This window comes from Danaus plexippus (assembly GCF_018135715.1).
Source record: "Danaus plexippus chromosome 3 unlocalized genomic scaffold, MEX_DaPlex mxdp_34, whole genome shotgun sequence".
In the NCBI taxonomy this organism is placed as follows: Eukaryota; Metazoa; Arthropoda; class Insecta; order Lepidoptera; family Nymphalidae; genus Danaus; species Danaus plexippus.
In genome coordinates this window covers 1,882,053-1,901,800 of record NW_026869846.1, presented here as the reverse complement: position 1 = coordinate 1,901,800, position 19,748 = coordinate 1,882,053, and the positions used below count along the sequence as shown (strand labels likewise).

Sequence of the window (19,748 nt, the reverse complement as noted above, 5' to 3'; positions counted from 1 at the left end):
CCTTTGATTATTATTGTCAAATTTAATAAGTTAATTTTTAATAACGCGAAATTATTTTTTTTTAACTATTAATCTACTAATAGAATTATTAGAATCTGATATATTATTAACAAAGGTGGATCTTGTCTTTCATGATCAAAATCATAAAAAATTTAAAGGGTCATAAATACTTTCTATTGTATATATTTAAAACGATTTGTTTTACTAAACTTCAAATATATATATTTGAAGCAGTGACAAGTGCAACTGTTCTTGCAAACAACTTATACTTATTCCTGCAACTAATACGAGATAAACAAACACTTCCTAAAACAATGCAACTAAATCACGCGCTCCAATAAATGTTCAAATAGGAAAAAGGAATTCATTTTTTATTTTGCAAAATAAAAATTGTTTAAACTATTTTGACAGATTGTCAAAAACCGAAACTATACTGCCAATGTCAAAGTTTTATGAAGTACAAAGAAATTAATACTTGCATCAAACTTTTTTTTTTTATAAAATACGATATATTATATTTATTTTCATAAGAATATTTAACTTAAAACTCAATTATTTTTGCTGATTGTATTGCAGTGCATTTTTTGTTCTGTCACACACATAGCAAGGTGAAGTCAAGATTAAAGAACGGAAGGTGTAATTACAAACTAAGACCGAAACCAAAAAAAAAAGTGTTGTCAATAAAAGAATACATATTCAATCTTAGGTTCGAAAATTTATATTGAGTTATAATAACAAATATTTTTATTCTTATGAACTGTGGAATATTTCAAGTAATAATTAAAAATTATTAAAAAATTTATAAAAAAATTCGACCACATTTTGTCATTTACTAATTAATAAAAATAGCTAATGTCATTATAATTTGTATGTGAATTTATTCCAAATATATTTTTTGGTTACCAACACTGTAATAACATTAAATTTAAATATTTTATTTTACTTTGCTTAGTGGACAGAGAGAAGATAGTTTCATCTCGTCCGCTTATAATCACAGTTACTATAATCGGAACTTCAGTTAAAATGTGATATAATAACATTAAGAAATACATATAACGAACATACTTCTATTTTGATGGCGAGAGTCTTAGATAGTAAGAAATAAATTGGCATGTTTTGTCTTTATGTTACCTCTTTCGTGTTAGGAATTGAATGGGAAATATCGTTAGAGATTGTAAATTTTAATAAAATCAAAAATTCTAAGAAATAGGAGACATATTGTAAACTTATTACAAAGAACTTATTATGAAGACGTAATACAAATAAATGAAAAGCAGAAAAATCCCTGCAATAAAACAGGTCGTCAGAATTAAAACAATCTTAATCAAAGCGTAACGGCTCCACACTGTCAACAAGGCCATAAAACAAGAATAAGGTGCACTAGCGAAATTCTTCCGAAGAATTTTTAGTACCCCGATATGAGCCAGCGTGAAGGGAAAGAGTAAATGTCATGAATGTTATCCGCGATAACTTATGCGTTCACATAATAGGTTATTGTTTACGCACCAACTAAAATATAGATTAAAAAACCTTATGACACACAATCAGCGTGTTTGTTAATAAATTAATGACTTAATTAAGTATACATTTATTATTTTATAAAACCTTACTTTGTTTTCATTTCCTAATATATATTTTTTGAATTAGCTATCTGCAAATACCATCTTTTCTTTTTGATGCTTTCAAGCCAATAACCAAAAATCACATTAGATGCGATCGACAATACAATCAATAATTACTTTTCAATAAAATTATATCTTTGTAGAAATGTAAAGAAGGTAATTTAATGAGATTAAAGTGCATTGATCTCACAGATAATGATCTGACAAGAGATACGTCTTCAGAATTTTTATTGCAGTTTTATTTGTCAACATTAATTCACGTCAATTGTCTATGTCTGATTTGACATCACAAAAATCTTTCCAATTTCGAATAATATACACGATAAGGATGTTCGTCAAGATCGATTACATGTTTTCTTGGCACCTATAAATAAAAACACGTTTATATATGACATTAATAAATCTTGGCCTATATTAAATAAGGCTGCAATAATATTTCTCTTACAAATTCAATTTAAATTTTATGTGGGTGCGAAAGAAAATTACATCCTCATAAACGACAATAGCATACACCCACTGATATAAAGATGGATTGGGATTTGTAAGAAGGTTGATAAAGAGCATGGAATTAACAAACAAAAATATTTGCTTAAATGAAACCAAATCATTCGAGAGATGTTGATGACTCGTCTATACGTGATCACGGATGCTGTAAAATAACCGAAACGTCGGTAGTATCTAGTTTTAAAATAATAACTAATTTAGTTTTCAACATATAACAAACATTTGTTTCATTTAAATGTGTTTGACACGCGAAAAACTTGAATATAAAACTAAGATCAAATCCTATTTAGTCTTCATACTTCAGCTACGTTTTCTAACGTCAACATTACACTAGACTTGTGATGGTATCGTTATCTCATTATCTTGGATTTTAACTAATTATAATTGACATGCATAAAATTTGAAATATAGTTAATTTTAATATATAAATAAAACGAATATTTTTCGGATTTTACTACGCGTTTTTATTATTTTAAGCGAATGTTTCGGCTACTTTACAGCAACCGTGATCACGGGCAGACGAAACGAGAAAGTCTGTCAGTTTGACTTGTTATTATGTAGTCTAAAATAATATAATAATGCGTAGTCATCCGAAAATAATAGTTTTATTTATAAATGAATACGCGCGAAAGTCTAAGATCTCATTATATGTATCAGTACAGATAACAAATTGCTAATAAAATACGTCAGTTAGTTAACATCTTCTGTCATTTTTGAATATAGAATGCGACTTATTAACTTATTAATTCCAAAACTGCGAGATGGTTTGATACAATATGATACGAAACATTCGTGACAAGCTTCATGAACAACAGGTCGTTTTAAATACAATGCTTCAGATCAAGGAAGTCGTTAGAAGTCGTTAGAAGCCTTTTTGGGATCTCAAACGAAACTATTTACGATATCATCATGCTACTAGGTATATGCATGAAACAGATTACACTTAAGTTGTTATACATTTATTTAAATTAAATCATTTTAAATCCCATACAATTTGCAATCAATATTCTTATCGCGATATTTATTTTTTTGCAAGTTTAATAACGAAACGCATTCTGAACCTAATCGCTTTTATCGCTAGTTTGAAATCGCAGGTGTAAATATTTCAATTTTCTTTTATTAATAGATAAATAAATTATTATTACTAAACAAATAAATTAAACTGCATAAATCTCAATAGCTGTAAATATCTGATTGTGTTCTCAAACTACATAAAAGCATAGTCGAAAATAAGTTGTTCTATAAAAGACCTTTTTTTATATAGAAACCTTTCAAACGAGATCATAACAATCCGTTCGGAAATTTCACTTATTTTGTCAATAAATCTGTCACTTATTGAAAAAAGTAAAATATAAACGTCATTATCTTAGAGATGGAAGTTTTTGAGAACATTTTTTAACTCAATCTAATGAAAAGTATATAGGGATTGACAGTTGAAATTATTAGTAAGCTTGGGCACAGAAAGTCTATCTTACGATTTTTCGCAATTTGGTAGAATGAGGAGAGTATTTCTTATAATTATTACGTCGTCGTAAATTTGTCAGGATCTTACATAATTTCAAGAAGCGACTGATGCTATGGTCGTGAAAGTGATTAGGTTAGATAAATCTTTATTTTTGGTCACGATAAAAAGCCGGTGCCATTGTAGTTTTTATCTTGTTTGTAATTTAAATATTTCTCGTGGCGGTAACTGAAGGTCGTCTGATAAGTTTGTCTTTGCTTATATGTATATTAGCTGTCCGACATCTTACTCGTGCCTATTAGGATGCAAAATTAATTTCGGATTTAATATCATTCGAACTATTATATTTGTTATTAAATGAATTATTTTAATTTTTTTTAATTTATGTATTACTTTAACTTTTAATATTTATTTCATATGACAACCACAGTTTCCCGTCAATCACAGGTAATGCGTCGCAACCCTAACAGTTATCCTCAAGGAAGCTAGCAATTTTATAAAAAAAAAAACATAATGTTTATAACAGCCTTCACAATAAGTGCTTATTTTGTAAATACAAATTATATTTTAATAGCGGATAGTAAGAATCACAAGTTTTTATCATCGTCACGAGATTTCTTCCAAGATATATGAGATATTTGTTATTAGGTATTAATGTTATCATTTTACTAAACATGTCAAATAAAGTTTTATATTTACGAAGGAATGTATGCGTAAATAAGGAAAGTTAATTAAAAGGAAATAACCAAGTGACACTGGCTGAAAAGTACATGTCGATTGTCGAATAATGATTTTTGTTTTGCAACCATTTTTTTTTTTACTTCGTCTCTTTGTTTAGTGATAGCATAATTTCATATTATCTTTGTAAGTAATAATTATTTTATATCTAATATCAGATATACAATCTGTGTTATTTAAGTGTAGGTGATAAAAATAAACATTAATAATGACATTTCTTTAAAACTGTTTGTCACACCTGGATACATCCTCGTCATGTTTTCCCGTTGGCCTTTTCAAGGAGTGCCGAGATGATCTTCCGTTTAGAGTGGACATATTTATGAAATAAATTACGTACGTTTTGCATGTTAACCGTGACCCGTCACCACAGGAACCATAGACTATAGAGGATTCATAATATGTTATATACTAATCATATAAAAAATTGTAACTGTCATCATTGATATGATATTATATATTTCAATGAGAAGTAAAGGATTTATTTCATTCAATGATTTCTAAATATTTGACCAACACCCGACACAAATACGGGGTAACTTTCAGTTGGTTTAAAGTCACTTACAATTTAGTATTTTGTAGTTTTCATGTTGTTTATCGAATACAAGCTATTCCCGCGACTTTTCTTTTGTCACAATATATATATATATATATATATATACATATGTTAATTTTATAACAGGAAGAAACTTAAATTAAAGTAGCCTAAATTACTTCTTATAATATCAGCGATCTTCCAATCAAGGCCGCCTCAAATTCGATGTAGCCGTTTCAATAATTTGGTTGAACAAACAGACAGACGAAAAATTAGGAACATATATATTTTGGTACCATTTAAATATCCATATAAACAAACAATAACAACATTTCTACAAGATAACATAAAAATCTATCCATATCGGAAGTGTATTGACTGATTAATATTATTACAATGCTCTCAGCGCGCCGGCTTCCTCGGGGACATCGCTAAACGCTACGTCGGCTGAATACCGACAACCTAACCTTCATTATGACATTGTTTATGACACTTTATAAAACTTATTAGCGGATTGTCATTGCGAAAAAAAAAATTTTCCTTGTAATTAATCTAACTTATTGCTGACATCTAGGAAAGATCTAGACTTTCTCTTGTAGACTGGCAGTATGTTTATCGTTCGTTTTGTTCGTTCATTCGTTTCATACTAGATACGATTGAGTAGATTTTTTTTTTGAATAAACTAAGTATTAAAGTATTTATAGTAATTATAAAATATAATATTACTTATGAAAATTTCAATGTTTAAAAAGAAACCGGGTTTGAAGTTTCATATTTTCCGCAAATATATAAATATTCTAATTACTTTTCCAAGCATGCTTCATTATCTACCCAATATTTAAAGTTTCGTTATAGCTCTCCAGTAGCTTTAAATTATTATAACCTAATTTTTATATATTCAGTTTAAATGTATCTGGAATAATCTTTCATACACTCACTACTAATAACTTAAAAATATATATCATTAATAACATTATAAGAAAAGTATTTTTCTCCAAAGAATTATTCAGGTTTATTATCTTTCTAACATAAAGATAATAAATACTTCTATGTTGTCTGTAAGTGAATATAATTAAAAGAAACATCATTCAATATTTTTTTTAAATTACGCGGATAAATCTTTAAATATTTAAACATATATGAAATATTTTTTCTGACCCTACCAACATCTACAGTGACACTATGCACTTTGCAGCGTCATTGTAATGAGGCTATTTCGGATGATTCATTGAAATTTATCTCATGCAATCTCTGTAATGCTCAGTAATAATGATCTCGGAAATATAAATATAGCGGAAAAAAATATTACCGTTTAATATCACAGAAAACTACAACCAAAGAAGTAAAATGAAGCGAATTAACGGACAGTTTTGTTGTTAATTTAAATTCAATTGTGACGTTCAGATTAAACAAAAATATTTGTGGGAAATCCATTGTTACCGAGATGCATTAATTATGAAATCTGTTTTATATAAAAAGAAATTATAAAAAAAAATGCCCGTATTTTGAGCGTTTACCATTTAATATTTACAAACATGTCTGGTTGAATCGAAAAGAATGCATTTTTTCACCTCTTATCGAATGGTGAAGTTGGCAGTTGAAATAAGAATGTTTAGAACGAGATATCCCAAATAGAGCCTCTAACCAAACTTAAGAAGTCTTGCTATAGTGTACATTCAGGTCAAAAAGTCTTATCAACAAACTTTGAAGCTTGAAGGAACACGATGTTGTTTTTTTATAGCGTTTTACTTAACCAGCGTTACCTTGCTCATCAGCCAAGTGGATAGCGTATTCCGCTAGAATATAAACTTCTATATTTAAGCATAAATACTTTATTAAGTATATCAATGCACTATAACATCAAGCCTGCAGCATCTTAATCTTAAAACTTAATGTTCCATTCGAAAAGGTCTTATATAAGTTAATTACTTCGTTCAAATTTGCTTCTACGCCATACACTTCCTTTAATTTCGATTGGCGCATTGCACATCACGACTTTAAGAGTATTCTAGTCACAAATAGTGATTGTTATGCACGTCAGATATGGACATAATGAGAATTAAATTTATACCGCAATAATTCCACGCAGGCTCCTCGTGAATCGATTCTATCTTTATATTCATTGTTACTCATTGTAATGGTCGCTACTTATCCGTTCATAATTGATTCATTGTAAAGGCAGTATAAATGACACCTTTACCCAACGGATAATCCAACAACACACCTTTAATGATTATTTATTAACGCAAATAATCGTCGGACAATATTATAGTGAGAACATCGGAGATCTTCCGTTGCTCTTTTTTGATATAAAACTATGATTGAACGAGTATTTTTCTTGGAATATTCAAATTTCGAATTCTAAAACTTCAATCACTGAGTAAAATAAAAAAAAAACGAAATCCGAGATAGAGAAAAAAATAAAAACAAAAAAAAAATTAAAAAATCCTTCTTGTTCGAGGAAAATATTACTAATATTTTTTATATTCTTCTCAAAAAATAACAATTGGTTTTAACTGTGATTAAATCTTATATAATAATAACACTTAAATCAATAATCAGGTTTATTTATTGAATTTCTCTAGAAATATTAAACAAAAGAAGAATAAACAATAATTTTATCGTTTCTTTTAAGTTACGACATGAATTAGGTACATACGTAATTAGCGATATAACGGTATAGAGCTATTTGACACCGATTGTCCGTATTGAGAGCGGTTGGATTACTTGTTACCAGTGAATTTATTACGTATGCGATATTATATAGAACATGAAGAAACGAGATTCCCGCTAGAAACTCATTTCCCTATCCTGTGAACTACGAGTTACATTACACCGCATCATATGATAGCGTTACGTCATCAAGAGATTACGTCTTTACGTTCAGTGTAAACATTATAAAAAAAAATACAAACAATTTTAAATTTATTAAACAAAATGTTAGAGCGGGTTTCAGAAAGAAATATAGCTGAAATAGCTTATCTTTATAATATGTAATAGATCCTACTAAAATTTTATACGCGAAAAATTTGCATGTATGTAATGTACATACGTTAGTGAGTACGCATTTAGACATCACAATAAGGCAGGCTACTATTTGCTCTGGCAATCCTGGCAATCCTGGCAATTTATCCCGCAAGATCACAATCACACATAGTATTTTGCGTGAAGTCACGTAACACAGACTATAAACGTCTCTGATGATTGGTTATCACTTACGCTGTTTTACAACAATTAACAAATTTCTATTTGAACCCAACTCCAAATAATACGGGACGAAGTCGCGGGCAAAACTAGTTGAGAAAACTTTATCCACCAAAACCAAGTAATTATCAATTTATTTGTCATTGTATAAAGACATAAAAAAGATATTAAGCTATCGATATAGATTCTACAAGTTAAGTCGCAATAAGCGAAACGCAATATTTTAAGTAAAACCAAACAACGTCACATCAATTAGAAGCATCATATAGTTTTTTGTTGTGACCACACAATAACACATAATAATAAACTCTGAAATAATCGCTTAATTTCATATCATTCTGAACGGAGCCCGGGTTTTTCTGATGTTATAAAAAAAAAAAAAACTTTGTTTACGTCGAGTCAATTCGTACAGAAAATTCTGGAAAGAACGCAAAAAAAATTTGATTGTTCCACTGTTCGTAAAGAATGCAGTCCGGTCCACGGGCGGTCAATTACCTAAACAAGAAATAGCGTGTGCTGCTTTTTACAACCACACTACTAAGAATCGTACAGGGTGTCTAACTATTTTGTGTTTATCCTTTTTCCTCGTATATTTGTTTTAAAAAATAGCTTTTAGAATACTTGTTATTACTTTAATTGAAATCTCGATTTCGGATAACAAATTTAACCAATGTTACTTTAAATGTATATCTGCATTGATTACTTATTCTATTTGTATACCAATGTTTAATTGCATGTTAATAAATTATATGGTAGGTAGATGTAGTTTCCTAATGGTATTATTTTATGGACACCCTGTAGATTGTTCAGTGTTACGAAAGGATTCATGGATGGATAAACTTGACCTTCATCAAGTTCTAGGTATTCGATGGATCTTCCAAGTCCAAGATTATTGAAAAACAAACATATTTTATAGAAGTTATAAAGAAAGAGTAAAATTTGAGTTCCATATTAAAAAAAAAAAAACAAAACAAACATACAATTATAATAACAGATATTTGCATGGACAGAAAAACGCTAAAACCACCCCGTAATGACCACTTCATAATAAATTAGTTCTAATAAATATGAAGCCTTATAAAATATTAATTTTGAAATTATAATATACCTATTATTATTACAGTTACAACAATATTTAGAAACTTTGATTCACATAAGAAAGTAGAGCCAGTTTCGAAGTACTAAAAAAATTTACGAAGAAATTAACTTCTGAAAACTAAGTAGATTTTACAGGTTACACAACTACTTATTGGTTGATGTAATAGACAATAGCTCTAATAAAAAACAGTAAACAACGTAGTAATCGGAGAAATGCTCCGAACTTTGTTCCAAAGCGATCACAATCACGTGTTCTAGATATAAAAATAGAAATGCTGAGCACTAGTAGACACGTTCTGCCGGCTCTTTCTAATATTTGACATTTAACCTCCAAATTCATATAGTTTTCACGTTTTAAATCGGTTAATATCATCAAAGTGTACGCTTATAGCAAAGGTATCATAAGTTGTTTTATAAAAGATGAGTAAAGACAGCGAAGGGTTATTTAAGAATTTTCACGAAAGTATAAACAACTCGCTCGACGACGTCGTGAGAAATAATTTCGCAAATTTAGAATCGAATGAGAAAAGAATATCGTATTTATGCAGCCTTCCGTGCGTGAAAAATTATGATATATCAAAAGAGATTAAAAAATTCGAAAGTGGTGGTGAGTTTCCGGTAAAAAAAGACCTGGAAAAAGCTCTTCAGTTGAAAGATGAAGGAAACAAGGCTGTACAGAAAGGGGATTGGGGTCGATCTTTACAATACTACAATGAAAGTATTATTCTCATGCCGGAAATAAAAAGTAAGTTAAAATAATAGCAATTTTATGTTTAGTCAAATATTTAATGAAAAACAGAACCAACACAAAATCATTTTTGTTTCCTTACAGGCGAAGAGTTGTCGATCGTTTTAGCTAATCGTTCGGCCGCCTTAAACCATTTGGCACAGTACGAAGACACACTGAGAGATATTCAACGTTGCCTGGCGCTGGGTTATCCCCGACACTTAAGATATAAAGTTTATGAGAGGAGAGCTCGTTGTCTACTAGCTCTTAAAAGAAATCAAGAAGCTGTAACGGCATTTCAGTAAGTTTTCAGCATTACACACAAATTTATTTGACTCATGATACTGGTAAATAAATTATACTATATATTTATAGAAACACAATCACCGCATTAGATGAAGCAAAAAATCTTGATAAGGAAAAACGGCTAAAACTGCGAACGGATGCGAAGGTTATGTTGGAAGTTCTGAATAAGGGCTTGGTTTTAGCTGGTAATCCAAAAGATCCAGAGCCATTTAAAAACACACCGCCAAAACCTAAACTCTCTGGAAAACATAATAAGCTATTCCCAGCCGCTTCAGAAGCCGTTGAAATCGCTTTTGATGAAACTAGAGGCCGATTTGCAAAAGCTGATAGAGACATACAAGCTGGTGAAATCTTGCTGATTGAGGAACCGCATGGTGGTGTGTTACTATCAGAATTTTCTAAAAGTCACTGTCAAAATTGTTTTAATAAGTAAGTTCACATTAAATGTACTATATATATTAATGAGACCTAAGACTTTCGCGAGTTTTATTCATTTAAATGAAACTAATATTTTTCGGATATACTACACGTGCCTTATTTTTTGTTAAAACTACATACTCCTGACGTTTCGGTTACTTTCTAGCAACCGTGATCACGGGCAGACGATATGCGAAATTAAGTTTCATTTAAATACTTTATATATATATTTTCTTTCTATTCTCACTTTTAATACAACGATTGTATTTTCAGATGTCTCATTCCCTCGCCATGTCCAAAATGCCCAAACGTTATTTTTTGTAGCGAAAAATGTTTAGACATTGCATTAAAATCTTATCACGGATACGAATGCCATATTCTTCCACTTCTATGGAAGTCTGGCTGTTCTGTAACTTGCCACATTGCTTTAAGGATGATAACACAAAACAGTAAAGATTATTTTATGAAAATTATGCAGGATTTGAAAGAAAAACCAACTGGCCTGTACAAAACTGAGGACTACCGTAACATTTATCACCTCGTTTCACACGAAAACAAGAGGACTAAACAAGACATCTTGCATAGGACTGAAATGACAATATTTCTTCTAAAGCTTTTAGAGATTAGCGGTTACTTTAATGGTTCGCCACGAAAAATATCGATACCAATTGATGAATTAAAAACCATGGCTCTTGATGAACAATGCATAGATGATGCAGCGTCATTTGGATGTTTGATACTGAAAAATCTTCAAGTTCTTCAATTTAATGCTCATGAAGTTTTCGAAATACAATGTCTTAAACCAAAGGATGGTACACGTTTCCTTAAACATGAAGGTAAATCGGTGTTTATTGGCGGTGCCGTATATCCGACACTAGCTTTGTTTAATCATTCTTGCGAACCTGGTATAGTAAGGTGAGGCACATATATCCATTACTTCATATTCTTGCAACATGTGCAAACATACTAACTACTTTATAAGATTTGTATTATTTCTTAAAGATACTTCAGTGGTTCGCGAATAGTTGTCTGTGCCGTGAAAAATATAAGAAAAGGAGAAGAGGTTGCAGAAAACTATGGACCTATATTTACAACAGTGCCCAAGGATAAACGACAGTCACAGCTAAAAGAGCAGTACTGGTTCGATTGCAAATGCTTGCCTTGCGAACAAAATTGGCCAAAATATGAAGACATGACAGAAAATTACTTGCGATTCAAGTAAGCTTAAATACATTACAGGCATGACGTGCCTTTTATTAATAAAACACATTTACTCTACAACGCTATTACGCGATAATATGAAGTATTCGTAATACAAATTTGCTGTAAATGTTATATAATTTTTTTTTTAGATGCGATTCAGACCAGCCATGTTCTAATGTAATACCAGTACCATATGACTGCATGGAATTTATGGTACAGTGTGGTCTATGCCAACAGTATACAAATATTTTAAAAGGGTTAAAGTCATTACAGGTGAGTATTATTTTATTTTATACCATATAAAATATATAGTGTAAAATATGCAAGATAATTTGTAAAATATACATCCCGGAATTATTTTGACTTGCCATTATAAATTCAAATACCATTATTATAAGTATGTAACACTGGCATAAAAAATGTATTGTTAAAATTGCCTCACTAATTTGGTATTATTCCGTACAATTCAATATGTCCGCATACGATAAGTTAATTAGAATAACATCGAAAATTACAATTCAAATAGTCGACGATCTACACAGAAAATGACAGTAGACTTGAGACATGGCATCGGTATATCTCATTCAATTAGATAATAATTTGACATACCTACATAATATTAAGGGTAAATATTTCTGAACCAATTCCTGTTAGTGTTTATTACAACAGCAAATGACATTTATTTCAACCAACGCACGATATATCTTTGTCACTCGGACTATTCTTCGCTTCCCGCCTTTTTATTTTTGTGATATTTTTCTGAGGTTAGCGTTATCTCAATTGCAACTAAACTAAAAGTAGCTTGAAATATTTTGTTGAAAGCTTTAATTTAAACGATTTTACGATAAAAAAAAATAATTATTTTAAGAAATTTCCTAAAAATATTCTTATTGCTGTCTCTAATATTCATTCATATAAACATGAATTTTATTGTTTGAGATGTTTGTTGGTTTCAAGTATGTTCTAATATTATATAAACTGGTTTAAACGTTTTTGTTAATTATATTAATCTGTCAATAAGAGATGAAGGTCTAAAATTCTCAGAAAAGAGTATTCATACTAAATCAAATTCCACTCACAGTAGATCAGTTTCAACTAACACAACACACACACACATATATATTTGTGTATATATATATATATATATACATATATAAGAAAAATTATTAGCTTAACATTGTTTATTCCAAGAAAACCCAATTTTTAAAATTTAATACTGAAAAAATGATGAACGGTATAAAATAAATAATATGAAATGAACAGTTTTTGTCTGGTATGTTAGTTATAATAATTTTTAAATTAAAACACATAACTCATTATTTTTCATAATAATTTTGTTCCCATTCTAATAAAAGTTATTTACTGATGCACATTTTACATATACATTATCAAGTAGAAAATACTAGAAAATTTTAAAAAGTGCAAAACTATCTCTAGGGACTAGATCACAAAATATTATCTAGAAAGAGATTATTTTAATTGTGAGCCAAATATAAAAGACAGTTGAGGATTTCTTTTGCACCTCATTTTATTTGCCTTATTAATAAAAATCAAAATGGCACCACACAGGTTTAACACTGGCCGGTGCAACCTGGTTTTAAGGAAAAAAACAACATTGAACAAATCAGTACATATAAACACCATAGACAATAGTGTAACAATATATTGTGTCATTCCTAAATAACTCATCCGCATAGTCATCCGTCTCAGGATCCCAAATACAACGCTGGCCACATTTAATTCCAGCTCCCTTCATCTCTAACAATATAGTCTGTACCAGTATTTTATATCTGTAAAATTAATATAACCTTTCTTCACATAATAGAAAGAAGTATTTACTAATATAAAGTCAGAAATACATCCTATATAAAAAGGACTATATTCAAAACAGGAATTTATGTAATTTTGAAATGTATTAATATATTAATTAATTTATTTATATTGTTACCTCTTCATATCAAGATCCTGAACTCTCTGACGTACAGCATTAGATATTGATTGAGCCCATCTCGGAGCTTGATCAGAGCGATACTGCCGCCCCATTAATTGTTCTTGCATTGTCGATAATATTATATCCCTGACATTCTGAGCTTGAAATCTGTTAAGCGGACAAATTATTGTATAGTTAGTAACAAATTGATATTCTGGGTCAATATTACCCAAGGTAGAGTTTAAAGTTTCACCCACTTCTCACCCAGGCCTGGACGTACTTCATATTTGGGTGGTGCAAGTGTTTTTTCAACATCCACTGGACTCAGTCCTGACTCACTAACTCTATCTTCTTGTACCTGCGGTTCCTCTTCTACAACTGAAATATAAAGATCTATTGTAATTTGTTACATAAAAAGGGTGTTGACATGGTTAAATTAAAAGTACATACCATCTTCTTCGTCCGCCATATTTTCATTTTTGTCTTAAATGAATACTAAATATCTGTAAAAAACGAATATATTGTTATTTATTCAGGATACAGAGACGCTTTATAAACTTGGACGAGCGGCGATGGGAGAAGGAAAGTATGGGGAAGCAATTAAAAAGTTTATCGAAACATTAAAACTCTATGATACAACATTAGCACCACCTTACAAATCTTATTATGATTGTGTTCAAGATTTAAGAAGTTGCATGCTATCATTGGGAAATTACAGCTTTGTTTAACTATTGTATTTTTTGTTTTCTTATACTTAAGGTTTTTGTTTTTTAAATAAATGGTTTGTTTTACTATATTATCATTTATTATACCTGTGTTAACCGAATTTGGATTTTGTTTTAAAAAAATCTGTTTATTATGATAGATATAACCTCATTCTACTCATTTGACATTTAATAGAAGCACTATATATTTTAATTATAATCCGTAAGCATTGCTTGTTACCATGACAACCGTTAGAAAATTAGTTTACTGACCAAGATTATAAAAAAAATTGAAAACCCAATATACTGATTGAATATAAAAAAAAATTCATAAACAAATTGAGAATCAATTATTGTTACATTTTATTAAATGACATATTTGTTTATAAAATTTGTTTAAAATCATACTTACTTATGACCGCAATTATAAAAGTTGAAATAACAAATAAAGCCTTCTTAAATAATTGTGAGATAAAGCAATTTACGTCTTTATGATTAATAAATAAACATTACAAAGTCGATTACATTTTGTATTTTTTCTATATAACTAGCAGCACTGAATGTTAAAATCATAATAAAGTGATGGTAACTCAATTGACTTTTGTCAAGTGTCATAGGTTTCATGCTTTAAATTTTGATTGAAGAACAAGAAATCAAGTAATAAATAAATAATTCCTTACAACAAAGTTATGGCTACATACGATAATAAGGCATGGTTACTAAAGAATGTACGTGATGCATTCATAGCAACTGATGACACCGGTTTGTGCGAAATTGTTATGGCTGGTGAAGATTTCTCTAAAATATATCAAAACAAAGCAATAGAAGAAAAAAAGCGTGATAGAGATAAAGTCTTATATCAGCCGAGTACCAGCAGAGGAAAAGAATCTGAAACGGACGATGAAGACGAGAAGGAAGTCGTCACACAGTTTGATCCTTACCCCGACATGGAAGATAGCGACGAAGATGAACCTTGCCCTAGCTACCCACGATTTACTGATGAAATGGTTCACAGGTAAAAATTTAACAAATTAGAGATCAAATTTTGATTTAAAATTATATAAATATTTATTTATATTTAAATAGGCAAAGGTCCAATACAGCACAATGGTTAGACAAGAAAGAACTGGCACTGAAAAAGGCAGCAAAAATCAAAGTTATAAAATGGGAGGATCCTCCAGCAACCCTAACAGCTGAACAAATGTCTGAAGTTTTTTCAAAAGTTAATATAGTAAAACCTGAGAAAAAGAAGTCCCTGTTAGCTGAAATGTTAGAGAAGTGCCCAGATCTCCCTCACCGTCAATACCTAGAATATGCAAAGTTTGATGGAACTGCACAATTGGGTCTGCCAACTAAATCATTTAAGATCTTCATGACAATGTTGCCAGAGAAACATCAAAATTATCCATTAATTGTTTGTGTTATTGCCAGTGCAAAGATTAAAGATTTGATTGGTTTCACATGCTACAAATACAGGTATTTGTAATTTTTATTCTATATTATTTCAATACTTAAAGTAAAATAAAAATAAAATAACATTATTCATATTTAAAGTGGTTAAACAGAACAAAATAAATATTAATATTTTTGAACATAAAATTTCAGCATTGAACACCCAGATATAACCCTTGGTTCTGTACATGATTATGGTCTTTATATAGCTGAAGATGATGGCGAGGTAGATTGGGCATTCCCTTGTCTGGATAACAATGAACCCTGCTCTAAATTTGGTTTTACATGCCTCGGCCTAGACCTAAAACGAAAAGAAAATAATTCTTGCCCCATAGCAGACTTCGAAATGAACTCGTTTACATGTTTTCCTAAAGCATCGGTATCAGGACAGAGTAATGTGAACACTTCGAGACAGAAGACTGGGGATAGTGACACATCAGAAATAATAAGGGCTATGAATACTCTAAATGAAGGTATAAAATATTTCACAATAATGTCATTGAGCTTGAGGTCAAAACAAATATAAACAGTGATTTCATCATTATATAGTTAATTCTTAAAAATCTCATAGGTAACAGAGGCAAACTTGGGTTCCAGTCTGGTGTAGTAACCGATGCATCGCAAGACAAGCTTTATAGGGTACAGTTGTTACATAAAGTGAGAGCCAATACTCCGGTCCAACTTGGAATTACCTTGGACACTATAGAAGTTGTCCCTTTGGTAACTAATAAACATGCCTTTTGGGTGAGTCTGTATTAAAATTTTAGAATTTTATATCATCCAATAATACGACTAATGATATCCTAAAATAATGTTTCCTATTTCAGGCCCGTCCAAAATATTTCTTACACAGTATGAATTCAGTAGCTTGGTGTCAAATCTTGGAAGCCAGAAGTAGTAAGACTACATTCAGAATAGTTTACTCGCCAAGTCATGATATTTTATACCATGATAGGAATAATTCAGGTAAATATAACATTACAATATCTTTACTTTCAAAAGTTATCTATATTATATATGTGTTAAAATCGATTCCAGTGAATGTAAACCTCTATCATCCGAACACAATTTACAAGAAGCACGACTTTGAATGCGAACATGACACAGCAAGGAAGATCGTAGACAAAGTGAATACTATATTAGATCTAAGAAACAGTCCGTGCCGTCGTGAATACAAATCTGTTAAAGAGAAAAAATTACAAACGAGGTCAAGTTTCAACGCAAAACATATGAGTTGAGTTGATATTCCCTATGAAGTTGACTTTAAAGTTCCTGAACATTAATTCATTAATCTTAATTATTGGTATATATATTTAATCATTGGTAAATTTGACTAGTCACATCAAAATATATTACTTACCTTAGGTATCAAAGGTATATTAACTCCATATAGATGAGGAGTTCTATATAATATTGGTATTTATTCTCATTTGTGATGTAAAATTTTGCTGCCAGATGAAATTAGTAACTGCCGTAACATAGTTTTTCAAAATGCCTTATTAGCATAACTGAATATACCCACTATACTTTTCTTTGAAATAGGTCATATTTAAGATTAATTTTATTTTCTACTTTATAATGTTATTTTAATCAATGTAATATATTTCATTTACAACAAAAGGCAATTGTATATGCTCACAAGTCCATTAAGTAACGGTCCATATTGGTGCCTAAACTAGATAATGCATAATTAGTGTAAAAATAATTTTTGTATGGTTATATTTATAACACCCGTGTTCCCGTTCAACTTTTACTAATTAATAACCCGGAATGTTATATTTCTGGTATCCTATTTAACATAAATCTTAATAACTGTTATAAATTAAGAAAACGAGGGTCATGTAAAAATGGTGGGTGACGTTTTTATAATTTTGTAATGCTGGATGTGGATCGCAAGATGAATGAGTGAAAAATGTTATTGCACTATGATTGAGTTAGTTATTTATTTAAGTTGCTAGATTGTGAGACTTCTCTATGTATTTTAATATTTATTTAAACTGCCTTATTATTAAATGTATCCCAAAGAAATTATTTATTTTTGCCATGTTTCAAATATATACAGTAAAATGGGTTCGGACTAATGTATGTTTGTATATTTTAAGCAGAAATGAAATGTTTTAATATGTATAATTTTTAATTTCATAAATTAATTTGTAAATGTAATCCCAAACGAAATAAATTGTTACAAGTGATGCCTTTTCGTGATCTTTGATTACTTTTTGTCCTAATATTATTATTTTTTTATTAATTACTTGGTAGTAATGAGGTTATTTGAATAAAAATAAATAAAATATAAATCCTTCAAAATAAAAATATTTACAAATTCATCCACAGGCTATGTACAATATTTGTACCTAACACCATTCCTATTTATATACAGTCTATGTTATTAAGATGTAACATTATAATAAATTTATCAGTAATTTTATACTATTCAATGTCTAACGAAGACAGACATGACCATGTATTGCAACTATCAAAACAAGAATGTTATTCATGTAACATAAAATTGTTATTTGGCTTACATTAAATTTAAAACATCTTGACTATGTATGTATTTACATTAAATTTAATTATTTGAAATTTATATTCATCATTCTATTGCTTCTATTGTGCTGTTGTCTAATATATATTTTGTAATTTTGTTAACTTTGTCCTCGCAATCATTCAAAATTACATTATCAAGCTCCATTGCCCTTCTGTACAGTGCTAGCGTCTCTTTGACACTTTTATGTAGTTTTGTTTGATTCTCAACAACTTTTGATATATTAACTTTTGCTTTTAAAAATTCAATGTCTTCATTAGACAAAGCAGAATATGATATTCTTGATCTGCTCGGTGCTCTCGCTGCCATTTGATACTGTCTGGAAAGACCAAATTATTTAATTGACAGTTGTTAAAGAAGTAAAAAATTTATGTTTAGTACAACATATAAATAAAATAATGGACAAAGATTATGAGTGAGACTTCAGTGAAAGCTTACTGTTTTATATCATGATATTTGTTGCGTCGATTATTGACTTCAGTTTTCCATTGTTCCTTTTCACCTAACAATGTCTCATAATATCTGAAAAGAAATACATTAGTATTAGTTTTACATAATAGACATAATACGAAAAAAATATATTCAAATACTTATAAATGTCACCTTTTAAGTTCTGGATGTTGTTTCTGTTCGGTCTCGTTTGTGTTTCGACATACATTTCTGTCTATATTCTCTGACGTGGGCTGCAGAACTATAAATCAGTTTTTCAATGTATTAAAATCATTTCACATTCATATCATAGTAAAATGGATTATACACGGTATAAGTATTGCAATTGGAAGGGGTCAAAAAATAATATACGTGAATTAATTATTCTGTTATTGAATCACCAACCTAAAGAATCCCGCCTTTCAAAAAATGTAGAACGTCTCCGTCGAGGTGGGGATTTAAAAGATTGTTGAGCCTCATTCTCAGTTACTGAATTTTCCATTATTAAAACTTATAATCGAACATATATTTTATTGCAACAACAAACACAAAACTTTAGCACTGAAATTGAATTCAAATTACAAATACAAACTGACATCATAAAACGGACGCCGTTTCTGACAACATAAAGACTGTGTTCAAAATAAAAAATAAATTGAATAAATTTCTTATATGAAATATAGTGTTAGATATTATAAATAATATTTTTTAATACAATTTAAATAATTTCGGTTAGTTTTAATTAATATTTCCTATTTTTTACTCAACGCTTTGATTTAAGATGTATTTAACAGTAAGTTTATAAAAAAGGAATTTGGTTTTTTCAGTATATAATTTTTCAACTTCTAAATAAGACCCAGATAGTTAGATTTGTG

The 19,748-nt window shown here is 29.7% G+C and overlaps 4 protein-coding genes across 6 annotated transcripts; 2 read left to right on the top strand and 2 right to left on the bottom strand.

Annotated features, from left to right (window-relative positions):
* The first annotated feature begins 9,447 nt into the window (after positions 1–9,447).
* On the top strand, positions 9,448–14,537 carry LOC116767513 (SET and MYND domain-containing protein 4). Its single transcript, XM_032657858.2, has 7 exons — positions 9,448–9,905; positions 9,993–10,188; positions 10,263–10,622; positions 10,884–11,525; positions 11,613–11,828; positions 11,963–12,086; positions 14,280–14,537. The coding sequence occupies exons 1-7, from the start codon at positions 9,581–9,583 to the stop codon at positions 14,469–14,471; spliced, it is 2,055 nt and encodes a 684-aa protein (XP_032513749.2). The 5' UTR covers positions 9,448–9,580; the 3' UTR covers positions 14,472–14,537.
* LOC116767520 (dynein light chain Tctex-type protein 2B-like) lies at positions 13,130–15,703 on the bottom strand. Of its 3 annotated transcripts, none has more exons than XM_061527120.1 (5): positions 15,686–15,703; positions 14,194–14,246; positions 14,001–14,121; positions 13,762–13,911; positions 13,130–13,603 (listed from the first exon to the last, which is right to left on the bottom strand). In XM_061527120.1, exons 2-5 carry the CDS (start codon positions 14,210–14,212, stop codon positions 13,438–13,440), a joined length of 456 nt encoding a protein of 151 aa, XP_061383104.1. In that variant the 5' UTR covers positions 14,213–14,246; positions 15,686–15,703; the 3' UTR covers positions 13,130–13,437. The 3 variants fall into 3 exon arrangements, with proteins under 3 accessions (XP_061383104.1, XP_032513762.1, XP_061383103.1); XM_032657871.2 differs by lacking the exon at positions 15,686–15,703 and adding an exon at positions 14,556–14,694; XM_061527119.1 differs by lacking the exon at positions 15,686–15,703 and having other exon boundaries at positions 14,194–14,335.
* On the top strand, positions 15,043–18,097 carry LOC116768392 (stress-activated map kinase-interacting protein 1). The gene is made up of 6 exons (XM_032659104.2): positions 15,043–15,462; positions 15,534–15,923; positions 16,053–16,372; positions 16,471–16,643; positions 16,727–16,865; positions 16,938–18,097. The coding sequence occupies exons 1-6, from the start codon at positions 15,137–15,139 to the stop codon at positions 17,135–17,137; spliced, it is 1,548 nt and encodes a 515-aa protein (XP_032514995.2). The 5' UTR covers positions 15,043–15,136; the 3' UTR covers positions 17,138–18,097.
* Positions 18,098–18,192: 95 nt separating this feature from the next.
* LOC116769988 (uncharacterized) lies at positions 18,193–19,494 on the bottom strand. The gene is made up of 4 exons (XM_032661294.2): positions 19,279–19,494; positions 19,048–19,135; positions 18,883–18,966; positions 18,193–18,763 (listed from the first exon to the last, which is right to left on the bottom strand). The coding sequence occupies exons 1-4, from the start codon at positions 19,373–19,375 to the stop codon at positions 18,493–18,495; spliced, it is 540 nt and encodes a 179-aa protein (XP_032517185.2). The 5' UTR covers positions 19,376–19,494; the 3' UTR covers positions 18,193–18,492.
* Between the last annotated feature and the right edge of the window lie 254 nt (positions 19,495–19,748).